Source organism: Nelusetta ayraudi, unplaced genomic scaffold (genome assembly GCF_046127955.1).
Source record: "Nelusetta ayraudi isolate G7.1 ecotype Tasmania unplaced genomic scaffold, CSIRO-AGI_Nayr_v1 ptg000062l, whole genome shotgun sequence".
NCBI classification, from domain to species: Eukaryota; Metazoa; Chordata; class Actinopteri; order Tetraodontiformes; family Monacanthidae; genus Nelusetta; species Nelusetta ayraudi.
In genome coordinates, this window is record NW_027466112.1 from 301,197 (window position 1) to 317,042 (window position 15,846).

The following is a 15,846-nucleotide window of genomic DNA, read 5'->3' on the forward strand; positions in this document are numbered from 1 at the left end:
GTCCAAGATTAAAAATGAATGTTAAAATAAAAATGAAAAAATGCAATCGCACAAAAAGAATACCATGGATTTCTCAAACAAACTGAACTTCTCAAGAGGTTTAGTCTTTGGATTAGGATATCCCTTTATTAGAGAAAAAGTGTTATACACCTTTAGTTAAGAATTCAGATCAAGCAACAAGAACACATCTCCCTGGAGCACAGCAGGTTATATTGCACGTTGACAAGATGTGAGATGTGCTTGTGGAGCAAGGTGCAACAGACTGAAAAAACACACTAAGGCAAACAGATACAGTCTCTATATCAAACAGACATTTTCTTTGAGGTTTAAGCTTTAAAACAGGAAGGAGCCTGTCAATCCGAACAGCAGAAAAATCAAAAAAAAGATGATTGTTACCGTTCAAAAAGTGCAAAGATCCAATCAACATAAGAACACGATTATGAGGCAATGAAGAGTTGAATTGTATTTTCAGTTGAACTTGGAAGATTTAGGTTATTGTTCACAAAGTAAATGCACTTTACACACTTTCAGCTGCATTGTGCTGTTGACAAATTGAGTGAAGGTGACAGGAACCCGTCACATAAGTTGTGCATGCGTACAACACAGACGGCAGTACAACAGTATCATTTCAAAGGACTTAAATTAATTATGTAGCTGCCATAAATAATATAGGCTGTATGTTATGTCATATGAGAAATGTTTCCGCAGAAAAACTCTTCACACGTATTCAGTCATGTGCGATTAATTCATCCATATGAGTGGTTAATTGGTAAATTTAAAAATTGAGTGTACTTTTCCTTATCTGAGATTAGTACTCCAAAATATAGATGCCAGTATATTAAATATTGAAAGACAAAAAGTCAGCAGCTAAAACATTCACAATTATACAATCAAAATGTCAATAATATAAAAGTTTAGTCTGGTAACACTTTGCAAATGTTTCTACAATTTGATTGAATTAAAAGAGCACATAATTAACAGATATTTTATTTTGTGCTGTCTGTAAATGAAGCCCTAAATTGGGAAAACCATTATACTTTTTCCAATTGTTCCGCAGAAGTGCCAGGAGAACATTTACAATGAGCTTCTTTGGAGATAGTGTATCAATCAATAACAGGTAACACAAGAGGTCAAAAAGCATTAAAAAAAAAAAAAAAAAGAAAAAAAACTTAAACTCACGTCGAGATCAAGTTTTGCGCACTGACAAACTGAATCAGTAAATCACAAATGCCTCGCATCAGTGTTAGCCATGTGTTTTCATGTTAACAGAAGAAACATTCACATCAACAAAGGTTCCCTGTCAGGATCACGCATCGCTTAACACCTGACGTGTGACAGAAGAAACACAGTTTTGCAACATACAAAAACTTGCACGCAAACACACACACGCACACCTCAGTCAATGGATAACTGACGTTGAGTCAACGGTCGACAGGAAGAGCGCGCGAGGCGCAAGTGAAGTCTTCACAGTAGCGGTCTGAGGTTTGGCGGCGTGCAGTGTTGCGGAACGACGACGGGCGTGCACGAGATGCCGGCGAAGGACTCGGGAAAGTGCAGGTCCCGCTCCCACTCGTCCGTCTCCGTGTTGTACACCTGCACGATGCTCGTCACGTTGTTCAGGTGCCAGTTGTAGCCGCCCACGATGTAGATCTTGCCGTCCAGCAGGCAGCAGCCGGCCTCCGACTGGCCTGCTGTCATGGGGGCGACCGTGGTCCACTGGTCGCTCTCCGGGCTGTAATACTCCACGGCCAGCACGTCGAAGCAGCGGTCCACGTGGTCCATGCGGCCGCCCAGAGCGTAGATCCGATCCCGGCCGCCGCCGCCGCAGCTGACCATGGCGTGCAGCACTCTGGGCTCGTTCATAGGGGCCTTGAAGTCCCACTGGTCTGACGCCGGGTCGTAGCAGTGGAGGCTTTTCTTGTCGTCCAACGAGACGCCGTATCCCCCCGACACGTACAGGTTGTCCCCGCAGGCGCTGCCGGCGTGGCCCCACAGCCGGCGCTTGAGCGGCTCCACGAACGTCCACTCGTTCCTCTTGGGGCAGTAGCGCTCCACCGACGACAGGCTGCCCGACCTGTTGCGCCCCCCGGTGGCGTAGAGCTGCCGGTGCAGCACGCTGAGCTGGAACTGAATGCGGGCCTCCTGCAGGGGCTGGATGCGCAGCCACTGGCTCAGGTGCGGGTCGTAGCGGTAGCAGCTGTCGGCGGCGCCCTCGCCGCTGCGGTGCTGCAGGTGCTGCCCGCCCACCACGTACACAAAGTTGTCGAGCGCGGCCACGCAGGCGTGGCTGCAGCCCACCTCCATCTCCGTCAGCTCCTTGAACTGGCGGGACGCGGCGTCGGGCAGGTGGTACACCCTGGCGCTCACCGCCCGGTCGTTGTCAGTGTAGGGCGTGCCCCCGAAGGCGGCGAGCGACACCACGTCGGAGCGCGCGCGCGTCCGCGGCGACTGCATGTCGTGCTGGCGGAAGGGCAGGATTTGGTAGTTGAAGGCCTCGAGGAGATACTGGCGGCACTGCATGTCCTCCACCATGATGTCCGTCGTCTGGACGCTGTCCACCAGCTCGGAGGAGCGCATGAGCGGGAAGCGCACGTGGCACAGGACGGCGCTGGCCTGCGCCCGGCGGGCGTCGTCGTGCTGCAGCCACCGGATGGCCGCGTGGAAGAGGTCGATCTCGCCGCAGTTCCTGAGCTTGTTGCTCTGCAGGAAGAAGACGAGGCGCTCGGCGGGGATGTGCAGGAAGTCCTCCTCCTCGGCGATCTGGAGGAAGTGGCGGAAGGTAAAGGCGTCCACCGACTCCTTGAGGGAGGACAGGCTGAAGGTGGTGGCCATCTGGCCAATGTGCAGGCACGTCTCCACGCTCATGGCTGACTTGAGGAACTCCTCGCAGAGCTCCACCACAGGGACCATCTGGAGAAAGACGGCGGCGCCGAGGACGTCCTGGATGCAGTCGAGGTCCAAGGTGACCTCTGCGCTGTAGGCAAAGTCAATGATGTGTTTCAGGCCGCGGGCAGACAAGCCCTTCAGCTCGATGGTGTCTTGCTGTGACTCCCTCATGCCGCCGGTAAACATTGCTCTGTAACACAGGAAGTAAGAAGGAAACCAAAGGATGCTTTACAAGTGAACGCGCAGCAAAATGTGCACATCTCTCTGTTACAAATTCAGACCAGGTGTAAAATGAGTGGAAATGTTCTTTCTAGGTCATTTAAATGTATAAATAAGCATGGCAGAAACATCTACAGCTTTAAACAATGGCAGAAAGCTTGGTACCAATTTTGCATTTTACGTTATTTGGTTTTTGTTTAAATTTTTGGGGGAATTTTTCTGAGGAACCACTTTCATAAGAAGAGAATATGAAATGCAGTTCTGCCCAATTCTTCGGGGGGGAAAAAAGAGAGATGGGGCCCTTCGAACTCTAACGATTCATTCAATGTAAGATGTTCTGACAGAGGGTGGTTTCTTGTGATTCTGACTGACCTGAAATAATCACTACAGGCGGCCAGCACAGCTCTGTGGACCAGGAAATGCTCCTCGTTGATGGCCAGCACAACGTCAAGCAGTTGACCCTGAGCTCGCAACTCGGACAAGCCCTGAAGAAGAGTAGTACTGTGGCTTGGGGCTGAGAATGTACAGCGCAGGGTGCTGTTCTTGTTAGCCATGCTGGAAACGACACAAATCCCAGTCACAACCAGTGAGTCAAAGGGTTCTATGCTGTTTTGTCAAGCTTGCTTTGGTTGGGGCGCCACTGCCTGGCAGCTAACTGCTGTTTGTTTCTGTACACAGACCTCTGCAGCGTTCTTTAAAGGCACTGTTATTTTAATCTCTGAATTCAGAATGACTATAAAGGCTTTTGATATTATTCTTTTCTGGTCAATTGATTTTTTTTTTTTTTTTTTTTTTCTATTCTAGTCTAGTGGACTTTTTTTTTTTTTTTTTTTTTTTTTAAATCCAAGAGTTTCAAGCAGCATTTTACAAACACTGTCTGCAATGTTGGACAACTGCATGTGCAATAAGAAAACAATACAATGTGAAAAAAGAAAACTTCAAAGTTTCATAAATATTTACCCAGCGATTATGTAGTTTTACCCCAGAATATTACTCACCAATCACTCTAGAAACACTTTCAAACAATATGTCAACAGTAAGTTTTGCATGTCAAAGAACTTCCCAGAAATAAAAGGTACACCCTTCAGTTGTTTTGCTTGCGCCCCTTTTGAATTGCGTGTTGAAACACACAATTCTGCATATTGGCCCTATGTGACGTCACAGGGGACGCTGAGGCGCAGGAGCACAATTAATCAAATATTAATATGTTTGTGCATAATGGAAATGGACGCAACACGAAACTTGATCAAGCACAACGTAAGCGACGGTGTTAAAATTAAATATAAGCGACAAAACCAAATTAAAGAACTATAGTGGCCACAACTTTGAGGCGTCAAAACGTCTCATCGGAGCTCCAAAGATAATGATTAAAGTTATTAGCATTGACACAGCCATGGGGGGGGGGGGAATGCATTATTTAACAACAAATAAATAAATAAATAAATAACTCCACCCTCTGAAACACAGCGGACAGAGGGTCCATTTGTTCCAGCTCCCACTTCATTCCAGCTGCTGCGCCTCATACAAATGTGGACACCGGGAGGCCCCGGACACATCCTCGGGCTTTCCTATGGAAGCAGCCGCGTCTCTACGCTGCTGTTCGATCTGACCTGGATCGGAGAGGCTTTTACGCAGACGTTAGCGCTAGATAGGAAAAAAAAACACCAACCACCGGGGAGGTCACGTCATAGCCTCGTCCCGCTTTGCTCACCTGGTCCGCGGATGAGCCAGAGCAAAATCCCCGCCATCCGACTCCGCCATCTTCTAGCTCAAGACAACGAGCATATGGCATCTTCGTCAGAGTAGCCAGACGACCACCGGCATGGTGAGCCTCATAGTGGGTTGTTGACAGTATGTTGACAGGCCCCTGGCGGTGCACAGGAAAGGAGTGTCAAACAGCAGAGTGCGTCTCGGCTTCTGTCTGAGGCGCTTCCGACCCGTCCCGCCGGCTGTTTGTGACTCCTCCTCCCTCTGCACCGGCAGATTCAGGCCTCTGGGGGGTGCCAGTGCTGCAGTTTTCATAAAGGAGGCAAGGCAACATGGGATTCAATAGTCAAAAGTTTTTGTTGGTTTGTTTGTTTGTTTGTTTGTTTGTTTGTTTGTTAAGGACACATATTAATACACGTACACATATACATATACATTTATAAATAAAATAAATGAGCTAAATATAATATGTAATGTCTGAGCATTCATTCAAATGACAGCCTTGTCGCAAAGTCTTAGCTCAGACCTGCGTACTGGTTAATAAATCTGTTATGAATATGAACTTTAGGATGTATTATTGATATGACCAGAAAAATAATACATTCATAAAATCATTGCCTATCCTCACAACATCAGCCGATTCGAAGAAAAGTTCCCTTTGATTGCAAATGTGTGAGTGACTGGCTTGAAAGTGTAACAGGGAAAGAGGAGGAACTGGTAAAAAAAAAAATGAGGATGTAGGACAGGGAAGGGCTCTTTGAATAAGTGACCTACACCTGGAGGATTATAAGTCTTAATCCGCTGCTAAATACTGTCCCTGGCAAATAATAAATACTGAACAAGACAATGATCCTCAGAATGCGCCCGCTCACACACACACACACACACACACACACACACACACACACACACACACACACCAAGAGCTTCCACAGATAAGTTTAAGGATGACTTATGTAACCATAAATTTATTTATTTTCTTCTAGAAAGTATTTTGAATGCTTGAAATCCATCTTCTGCACTGGGTCAGTTTCCCAAATCCCCTCTTCTAACAGCAGAAAGCGACATTTAAAGGCTAATCAACAAGTTGAAAAAAAAAAAAGAAAAAAAAAGAAGAGCTGACACTGCACGCAGCATGCACTTCAACACCCCACAGGCTGATACTTATGGTTTTGACACATCCCCTCACTCGGCAGCATGCGTTACCTTTCTGGGAAAGACGACTGAGTGACTTGAAAGACTGACGTCGTTCTTGGAAGATTAATCCATCTGGAGACCTCATTTCACCTCATGGAAACCGTGAAGGGTTTTCGCCCACTTTGTGGATTTGTTGTCTTTTTGCTCCTAACTACAGTCACCCGAGGTAAATAGACATGAAAACCTTTCCCTTTTCCACTACTGGATCCAAACAGCTTGTGAATCTGTAATGTTGTGGTGCAGAATAGTGAGAGGATTTGTGCTGTGGCGCTTCTGGTGTACAGATTGGCATTCAATTGTGATTTTGAAACACACAAAAAATGCAACTGGCTGTTAAACTGAAGTTGGACGGTTTGAAAGTGGTTTCGCTAACCAAAACCCTCCTACTGCAGTGGGTTTGTTGTTATCTAATCTACAACAGGTGTAAAAAATGTTGATCTATTTTGATGTTTTTCTTCAGAGGGGCAGACATGTGAGGCACCGTCTAGTCCTCGGTGCTTCAGACGAAAAGCCGATGACTCTGTTTACCGCTGTGAATGGGACTCGAATACAACTGACAGCCGTGCGAAATATGACCTTTTCTTTCAGTGAGTGTTTCAAGTGTTGTGGTCAAAATGTAACCTACAAGGTTTGATCAAGTGCCAGAGTCGTGTACAAGCTGATCTGTTTTACCCACAGGTTTGACGAATCATCAAACGGCAAAAAGAAATTTACCAGCATAGGCAAAACTTCGTTTGAGATCATCGAAGAGAAGCTCATTCGGTTTCAAAAGATTGACATCTGGGTGGAAGCTCACGTAGGAAACACCAGCTGCACATCAAGCAGGTGGTCTGCTGTGCTCAACGACACAGGTATGCTCTGCTCTCCGTGACACACAAACACCATTTGTTTGCTGCAAGTCCCCTAAAATCACCCAGGATGCCCGGTTTAATTTAGCTGTCATAAAACTGTGGCGTAAAGTAAATAACTTATAGGCATAACAATGAACTATGTGCATATTGTGCTTCTGCTCAACAGTGAAGTATGACGCTCCAGAAAATATTTCTCCGTCTTGGTCCAAGACCAAGCTGACTCTGTGCTGGGGAGCAGTTGAGAATTTTCCTGCTGAGGCTGAAGTTCGGTACCGCCGAATAATCGACGGCAATGAAACGGAATTGTGGACAGATGTGAGTTGGGTGTCATCAGTACTCAATATTGGCAGCTTTTTCTGCTTTAATTATCATTTTTATATTAATCTCGAATTCTTTCTGTTGCAGTGGATGGCAAATACCACCATTGAGACCTCTAAGTGTGAGCTATCTACTATTTTGCATCAAGTTCTGTGGTTCAAGCAGGATCCTGGCAATGGATTTGAGAACCCGCTATGTTTTTGCCTCTTTGCTTCATGGGTTTTTGCTGGCACGGCAAACACTCCAATGATCAGAGACCTGGAGAAAATTGATAGAATAGTACGAGACTTTTGTTTTGATCACAGCGTACTTGGTGCAAAGTGATTTTCAAAAGGAATTCACATCACCCAGTAATAATGTGCAGTGCAGTGCAGCTGATTTCTTACATCTCATGCTTTCGATGTGATTTGTTAATTCTGGCTTAACTTGATAGATGGGATGCGGCAAAAGTCAAGACTGCCAGTTCCTGATGGACGGATATAAATTAAGGGTGCGGTTCAAACAATTTTGCCTCTGAATAGCTTCTTGCCACACTGTCATAAACCAGTGGCAGGTTGCTGAAACTGACCCAGCACAAGCACAGCATTGATTTTCGCATATTTTCACAGCCTTGCAACTTGACTGTCGAGAGGTTCGTCAAATATCCGGTGCAGCAATGGTAGTCATTTGTGATGTCGCGACATGGCTAAACTGTCTTTATGATCTTGTTGTTCACATTTAATAAAAATGAAAATGAACAAGAAGTCAATCCAACAAAATTAGAAGAAGTTGGTTTTGGAATGCAAAAATGTAGACGACAATTTAATTTCTTTTCCTGTTCCCTGAACGGTGACTTTCAGAGTACGGTCGAGACACCTGCTACAGGGGCTAGGAGGGTCCTCAGCGACACTTTGTTTCATAATGACTCCCTTTGATCATGCTTGAATATTTTTTCACTTGCTTTGCACGTAAAATATCTTTTATCATTTAAAAAAAAAACTCTTTTCAGAATCAATTGTATTATTTTGCGCTTGGGGAGTCTTTGTATGTGTGTATTTCATATTTTATCTGATAATGAGTATTATTTGGAAATTCATGAAATGCCTCTCCTGTTTTGTTTCTTTCTTTACAGACAGGCTGACTGTCAATCTATCAAAAGACAATGCGTACCACGTTCAGATCAGGCATTTGAACAGACGGGCTCGCAACCCATTGTGGAGCGACTGGTCTCCACTGGTGATTGTTCCTGCAGGTAAGGCCATTCAGGTTTCTGGTTTTGTGCTTGTACTGGTCGGTTTTCATTTCCCTCTGCAACTATAGAAACAGACTTGCCAGCGCTTTGCTTTTTTTTTAGAACTTGGTGTGTCACTGTTCTCCCGTCCTGTTGTATGTGCTACTCTTTCATCCCCACTGGAAACACATGAACAAAGTCTTTGCATTTTACGCATTCAGCCTGTCTGCCTTGGTTCTTTCTTTTTGGGTAGTCTGCCATAACTTCCCGTCAGTGATATGAAGGTCCCACACCCATTGGCAATATTGCATTCACACGGGTCTGATAAAGGCTACGCTGTTTGGTTTGCACCTGTCATTTTGATTCGTATCAAGTATCAAGCTAAAAAGTGTTGGAGCGAAACTCACAGATGTGACGGCATCCAATCGATAACATCTTTTGTGGTCCTCGAGTCATGCGAGTTTTGTCATAAATGACCAACAGACTGAAAGTGTGCGTGCACATTGAAAACCAAACAAGCATTTATTTCTGGGAAATGTTCACGCAATTTTGTTTAAGAAACCACTTTTCATTCTCAATTGTTATTGCTGCGAATTTAAAGAGTTAATTTCTTTCCAACGAAATAAGAACATGATTATACATTTTGTGTGTGTGTTTCTGCTTTAGAGTTGGAAGAATTTCCTGAAGTCAGCTACATAACAGAGATTGTGAATGGCACTAGGAGCGTGACTCTTACATGGAAGGTAATACTGCGATGAAAATGTCTCCTAGGAAATGTGTGCGTGTACTGGAGCCCAAATGTCTATCAGTCAATTCTAATAAGTTTCCTCACAAAAAAATGGATTTGACTTTCAAATAAGATGTATGGAAAATGGAAAAGGTTCACACTGGTGGTATACTGATTTGTCATGAAACAAAAAAATTTGAATAGTCCGTGTCGCTGAAATACATCTATGATGACACAAGGTCTGTCGTTGTCTTGCGTTAGTGATTTTTTTTTTAGGGTTAATCACCTTGTCTGAGGACATGAACGGACGCAAAAAGTGCTGAAACACTGAGCAGTTGGACACGTGCATTTAAAGGTGTAGAGAGGCTCATATTAAGTTCACCTGCGAGGGTTATCGTGCGTTCTGAAACTTGTGAGTCGCGTACTTCTTTTTAAACTCAATGAGCTGCCCCATACAGGCATACAGGTGTAGAATAATCACAAATCTATGGGTTTTACGTCTCCTCTGATGTATCAGGCTAGTCTCAAAATGTCTTTGATGAGCTATTGTTCTGCTCCTCAGCCAGTGCCACGTGCAGCAGCGGTCTCTGATGTGACATACACGGCAGACATAAAGTTTCCCAGTGGATGCCCTTGCAAGGACAAGCAACGTGACACAAAGACGAATCGGCTCGTTGCTTATGTCTCCTACACTGCTGTCAGCATTTCGCTGAGGGCAAAAAACGCAGCAAGCTCTTCTCCCACTGTGACCAAACATATACCACATGTATCAACTTCAGATTTAAGAGGTAAGGCATGTGTGAGTGTGAGTGTGAGTGTGAGTGTGTGTGTGTGTCCAAATGTAATGAACAGTTCTCCGATAGCAAACCTAAAAGCATTTCCTCCTTGTCACTCCAGCTTGCAAGAACAAATCCCTGGATGAGAAATTTAAAAAAGGAACTTGTCTCCAGCTGTATGAACTTCAAGACGGAGATCAAGGACCAAAAAAAGTCATCACTCTCACAGCGAAGATGGACAAACGTCAATGTAAGCCAAGTGAGAAACCACATTAAGTGCTGCTCTTGCTCTGAACTAAAACAGTAAAAAGGAAGGATTCTGTTTCTGTTTCAGCTGTGAAGAATTTCACCCGTTACCTTTACTTCAAACACATATGTCATAATGGGAAACCCCAGAACGTCGACATGTGCCTCTTTTACCACAAAGAAGGTGGTAAGTTTCCCAAAACTGGATTTCAACACCTTTTGGTTTACACTATGGCAATCAGTGCTTCAACTTCATGTGACCACCCAAGCTACCAAACATAATGTGTTTCTCTTCTAGGATAACATATGTAGTGTTTCCTACTGTTAAGGACAGTATGCAAATGTCTCGTCTTTTCTTCTTTTATTTGCTTTTCTTCCAGTCTTTTCATTTATGTTCATTTTTAATTATTGCACCAAAGGGAACAGCCATAACTAATTATACAGACATAATTTCAACTGATGGATATCCATCAAACTTGCAGAGTTTCAATTTCTGAGTTCAACCAGAGCCATATTTGTCAACGGCTTTGGTTGGCAAATATGAAGTGAGCAGCAACTCACAACATATTATCAGCATCAGGTAAAAAAAAATGTCCTTTTTTTTACTTCAGTTCCAGTCAGTGAACCACTTGACTTGGGTCCTTTCGGTGAAACACACAATTCTGTCAACCTGTCTTGGAAGGCCATTCCCTTGGAGAAGCTGCAAGGCTTTCTCACACACTACAGCCTCTGCGTTAGGAAAATTCACCCTCAGGAAAAGCCCGAAGGTGGGAAGTATTACTGCTAAAATACACACACACACACACACACACACACACACACACACACACACACACACACGCATGCAACCAGACACACATCCACCGACAAAATGTCCAGTGTCTGGAAAATCTTAATTTTTCCATGTGTTATTTCATCAGAGTGCCATCACATTGCTGAATCGAGGACCAAATACCGATTGGAAAACTTGACACCTGGAGCAAAATACAACATCACTCTGGCCGGCGCTACCGGAAAAGGGGAGGGACCTAAAGGCACCGCTATTATAAACACCTTGCCAGAGAAACATCAAGAAATCAGTATGAGCAGTCTTCAAGAAATCACTTTGCATGTCAAAAATGAAACTGCATTCATCACATAACACAATACATTTTTCTTCATTTTCCCATCAGAGCTGCCTTTGATTTTGAGCTTGCTGTTTGTGGTCATTTTAATCTTACCAATAAGCACCTGGATCTTCACCAGGTAGGAGACAACAACATTTTATGTTTGCAAGTAAAGGCTTTTTTTGAGCACAATGCAGCAGGCACAATGGCTGAAACAGTAATAGAACAAAATAACATTGTTGGATTTGCATAAATACCTCAATCAACTGTTGCTCTAATGTTCTCTCTGATTTCTAGACTTAAATCCACGATCCTTCCTCCGGTGCCAACACCCGTTATCTTAAATTTTACTCCCTGTCGACCAGAGAGTCAGGTAGGAGTTCTGACTGTGGTTTTACACCTATTCACCATTCCTTGACGATGTGAACTTTGCTAATGTGTACATCTGAGGATTGACGATTATGAGAAGGGCCCACACACTGCAGACAGCAGCAATAAAAAAAAATTAAAAAGTAGCAATTACATCCCCAAGTCTTTGACCTGGGGAATACTGGCTCTGGTAAGAACCAGCTATTTGCGGGGTTCAGTGCCAAGTTAACAATAACTGACCTTTTAATTTTGCTCCCCAAGATGATAGAGAAAAAGGAGGAGATGGATGAACTGATGCTGCAGCAACTGCACTCAGAGGACAAGTCAGACCCCAGGGATGCACTGGAGACCACCATTCTCGGAGGAGACTGGGACACCGACAAAGAAGGGGACACAGAAGGCAGGAGTGATTCAAGGCTTTCAGGAGGACCCGGTGACGATTCTTCAGCAGATCCAGCAGTGGGGAGGGGCAGAGAGGCTGAAGTGAATGACCTGGAACAGGTGGACAATGAAATCGCCATGCTGATTTACAGGAACGGTCTGGTCTTTGACATGAAGACAGACTTGCCTTAAAATGGATATAAGAAAGGTCTTTTGACTTGACATCAGATAATATGGATATCTAATGGCCATTTCTCCCCACTTTTGGTTTAAAAATTTTTTTTTTTCAAGATTATTGAGCACAGATGTTTGGGATTCAAATAAAATCTGATAGTTTTGTCACTTGTTTTGGGACAGTTTTTGGTTAATGTGTAATTAGTGACGGTTGAAGTAAACAATTAGATGGCAGTACCAGACCCCCCCCCCAAAAAAAAAAAGTAACAAACAAATAAACACATAAATAAAAATCAATCAAATTGAATTGCAAGACATTTATCCTTTCACAATCTGCAATAAGTAGACCGTTGCTGACCTTCAAAGTTGCTAGTAAGACTACAAGTTTGCAACCCCCCCCCCCCCCCCCTTCGAATGAAACTGTGAGCACAAAGTCAGTGTTATGACTGAGTAGCAAGCTACAAGCCTGCACTAGACAAACCTGTAATAGGAAGTGGTCAAAAAGACACAATGACCTTTGAAGAAGAAGAAGAAGAAAAAAAAAAACCCGTATGCATTTGCACATTCTGAAACACTGCCAGATACGTTGCTGCGTTTTCTCGGTGCAGTTCAAAGCAGAACACGTTACGTTACTTTCAGAACGACAGACATACTGCTCGTTTAACCACACTGCACACGCTGCACACTTTCCACCAGCAGACTCTCCGAGAACCCTTGCTCTATTATGGCCCCTGTATTTCCTCGTTGGCGCCCGCCCTATAAGGGAAAGTAACATCAGCAGAGAGGCTTGTCAGTCGTTTGCAAGTTGTGTTTCAATTAATGGTTACGCGTATTTCCGGAGTCCTAGCCACAGACTGCTAGCGTGCCGCCTGATAAGAATCTTTTTTTTTTTTTTTTTTTTTTTAAAGAAAAAAAAAAAATCATTTCATTTCAATCCTTTTGAGGACGCACGTGGTTTGACGACAGCAGAAACATATAACTTCTTAGATTCACAGCTACGTAGGAGTTAAAGATGTTCAAATAGAGCATTTTTGCATTAGTTCTCACCAAAATAGTAATAAACATTACAATCCTCGGAACTTGTATCTTCTTATGGTATGGTCGATCTGTTACATGATTTTACGAGACTTGTTTCGAATGACGTCGTTGTTCCACGACCTATACAACTTGATATCCAACACTGCCCTCTGCTGGTTAGAAGTATGTTACAAACTGAAAAATGAGGGGGGGTAAGATTTTTTTTTTTCTGGAGAGTATTATCTCCCAATATAGAGGAGAGAGGCACACTTACTAGATTTTGTTCTAATTCTTTCCACTTTGCATCACACTCCGGATCGCACCACCTAACTAGGAAGCGTAATTGTGCTGCTTTGTAGTAATCTTCCAAGCAAGGTAGGGCTCTTCCACCTTTATCTTTGGGCAACTGCAGTGTCTGAAATCTAATCCGTGGTTTGCTTTTGGTTTGCCCAAATAAATGTTGAGATCATCCTGTTCCATTCTTGGAATTGTTTTGGGGGGTATCTCAACTGGCAATGACTGAAAGAGGAATAGGATCCTGGGCAGTATGTTCATCTTAACTATGTCTATCCGGTTGTGCATATTTGTGGGTAATAGTGACCAGCGATTTAAGTCTGATTTAATATCAGCTGTTAGAGAGGTATAGTTATGGTCATAAATGGTAGTTAAATCTTTCGGTATATGAACTCCCAGGTATTTAATTATGTCACCTGTCAGATTAAATGTACTTGCTGTATAAAAGTTTTCAGATGGTATCAGGTTATAGGTCAAAGTCTGGGTTTTGTGTAAATTCAATTTGTAACCTGAGTAGGAGCCAAATTCTTTGAGTAGGGACAACAACTTAGGGACACTTACTTTGGGGTTGCTAAGGGTCATGAGAATATCATCTGCATACAGACAGATTTTATGCTCTGTGGTTCCAATCAATATACCAAGTGTATCCTTCTCCTCTCTTATTACCTGTGCAAGTGGCTCAATAAAAAGAGCGAAAAGGGTTGGGCTAAGGGGGCAGCCTTGACGACGCCCTCTTTCAAGGTTTACTGTATTGGATAAGGAACCATTTATCTTAATTCTGGCATTAGGAGAGTGGTAGAGTGAGTTCAGTCATCCAATTACTTGTTCATTAAACCCAAAACGTTTAAGAACCAAATATAAATATTCCCATCTAACAGAATCAAATGCCTGTTCGTCATCAAGGCTGAGAACTCTGGATTCTTCGTCATTATTTTTCATCTGATGGATAAGGTGGAGAGCTCGTCGCACACCATCCTGGGTGTGTCTATGCTTCACAAATCCAGTCTGATCAGTATCAACATACTATACACCATTTCATCCATGCCAAGGAGGTCTGTCTTTATTTCTACTGCGACATTTGGACAGCAGAGTCAACACTTGGCGCAAACAAATTGAATTCAAGCCATGCATCCTACCTTGTATTTCTAGGTATATACTCTATCTTGTGGGTATTATAGTAGGTCATAAGGCTGCCATTGTTACCAGTATGTATGTATGTATGTATGTATGTATGTATGTGTATATGTATGCATGTACGTTTGTCGACCTTGTTTTTTGAACCCTAGGATCCTTACTACCAACTGAGCGTCACTTATACACTGCAGCCACTAGGTGGAGCTTCACGCAAACTTCACCCACTCTGCAAAGTCTGACTTCTACTAGTGCAGACAAATTGTCTGCTGATCTAATCTAATATAATCTAATATAATCTAATCTAACTCTTCAAGTTTTATATGCAGCGCAGTCAGAGCATGTAATGACAGTACAGCACTAATTCATTAAACAAGATGCTGGGAATTGCAGCGTGTTGTTAGATGATAAATCTGTTGGTTGATTGAGACAAAAAAAATAAAATAAATAAATAAATAAATAAAAAAAACAGCATTGCCAGTAACCCAGCCCTTCTTTTGCCATCCATCCATGACACAGATCAGGCTCTACGTTGAGCTGTGACTGAAAGTGTTGTGAGACTGTTTGCGGTCACAAGGGAAAATTTAGAAGAACTGAACCGCATTTTCCTTTCTGACTTTGTTTAGAAAGTTCCGATTTTCAAGTACAAGCATAGCCTTTCCCTTATTTTGCTGATGTCAGGTGGAAAAAAAGCATCTGTCGCGCATCATACGCCCACACTAGCTTGGTAGCATGGCTATAAATTGGGGAACACGTCCGACGCCAATGTGTGTTCACCAAAGTAAAGCCAAGATATTACATCCACAAAAACATTTTCCTAAGTTAACAGAATTGTCAGCTAACTTGTGCAAACTAGACTTGACCTGGACAGGTCTGTGCACATCTACGAGGAAGCATGTAGCTTTCGGGTGACTGCACTAAAAAAGAACCAAAAAACCCCAAAGTAGAACAAAACTTGGGTTTTCAAGGATGAAACAGAAAAAGAGCCATCTAAGTTCATGTATAGTTCATACTACACTGATCTAACATAAAGTAGGGCATTTAAGTAGGACATGCACTGACTTTTTACATTTTTTGAAACTAAAAATAACAACAGCGGTTAAACCACGATAAATTCCACCTTTTCTTTTTCAATTTGAATATCTAACATTCACGTCAGTCATGTAGTTTTACTTTATATGCCTGCAAGTGGAACAGTTTTGTCTTAGATATTTAAAATTACACAGAAAGAGAGAAA

The 15,846-nt window shown here is 43.1% G+C and overlaps 2 protein-coding genes and 1 long non-coding RNA gene across 4 annotated transcripts; 2 read left to right on the forward strand and 1 right to left on the reverse strand.

Moving 5' to 3' along the window:
• Positions 1–99: 99 nt before the first annotated feature.
• Positions 100–5,042, reverse strand: klhl26 (kelch-like family member 26). 2 transcript variants are annotated; one of them, XM_076040655.1, is made up of 3 exons: positions 4,817–5,042; positions 3,478–3,660; positions 100–3,076 (listed from the first exon to the last, which is right to left on the reverse strand). In XM_076040655.1, the coding sequence occupies exons 1-3, from the start codon at positions 4,864–4,866 to the stop codon at positions 1,465–1,467; spliced, it is 1,845 nt and encodes a 614-aa protein (XP_075896770.1). In that variant the 5' UTR covers positions 4,867–5,042; the 3' UTR covers positions 100–1,464. The 2 variants fall into 2 exon arrangements, with proteins under 2 accessions (XP_075896770.1, XP_075896771.1); XM_076040656.1 differs by lacking the exon at positions 3,478–3,660.
• LOC142897974 (uncharacterized) lies at positions 4,220–4,504 on the forward strand. Its single transcript, XR_012928515.1, has 2 exons — positions 4,220–4,372; positions 4,412–4,504. It is a non-coding gene; the product is annotated as an uncharacterized LOC142897974 (long non-coding RNA).
• An 887-nt stretch (positions 5,043–5,929) lies between the features above and the next one.
• il12rb1 (interleukin 12 receptor subunit beta 1) lies at positions 5,930–12,440 on the forward strand. Its single transcript, XM_076040659.1, has 15 exons — positions 5,930–6,175; positions 6,470–6,596; positions 6,688–6,860; positions 7,027–7,175; positions 7,266–7,299; positions 8,290–8,409; positions 9,055–9,131; positions 9,678–9,903; positions 10,013–10,141; positions 10,226–10,324; positions 10,749–10,904; positions 11,058–11,216; positions 11,310–11,382; positions 11,541–11,616; positions 11,874–12,440. Exons 1-15 carry the CDS (start codon positions 6,103–6,105, stop codon positions 12,183–12,185), a joined length of 1,983 nt encoding a protein of 660 aa, XP_075896774.1. The 5' UTR covers positions 5,930–6,102; the 3' UTR covers positions 12,186–12,440.
• Positions 12,441–15,846: the final 3,406 nt, after the last annotated feature.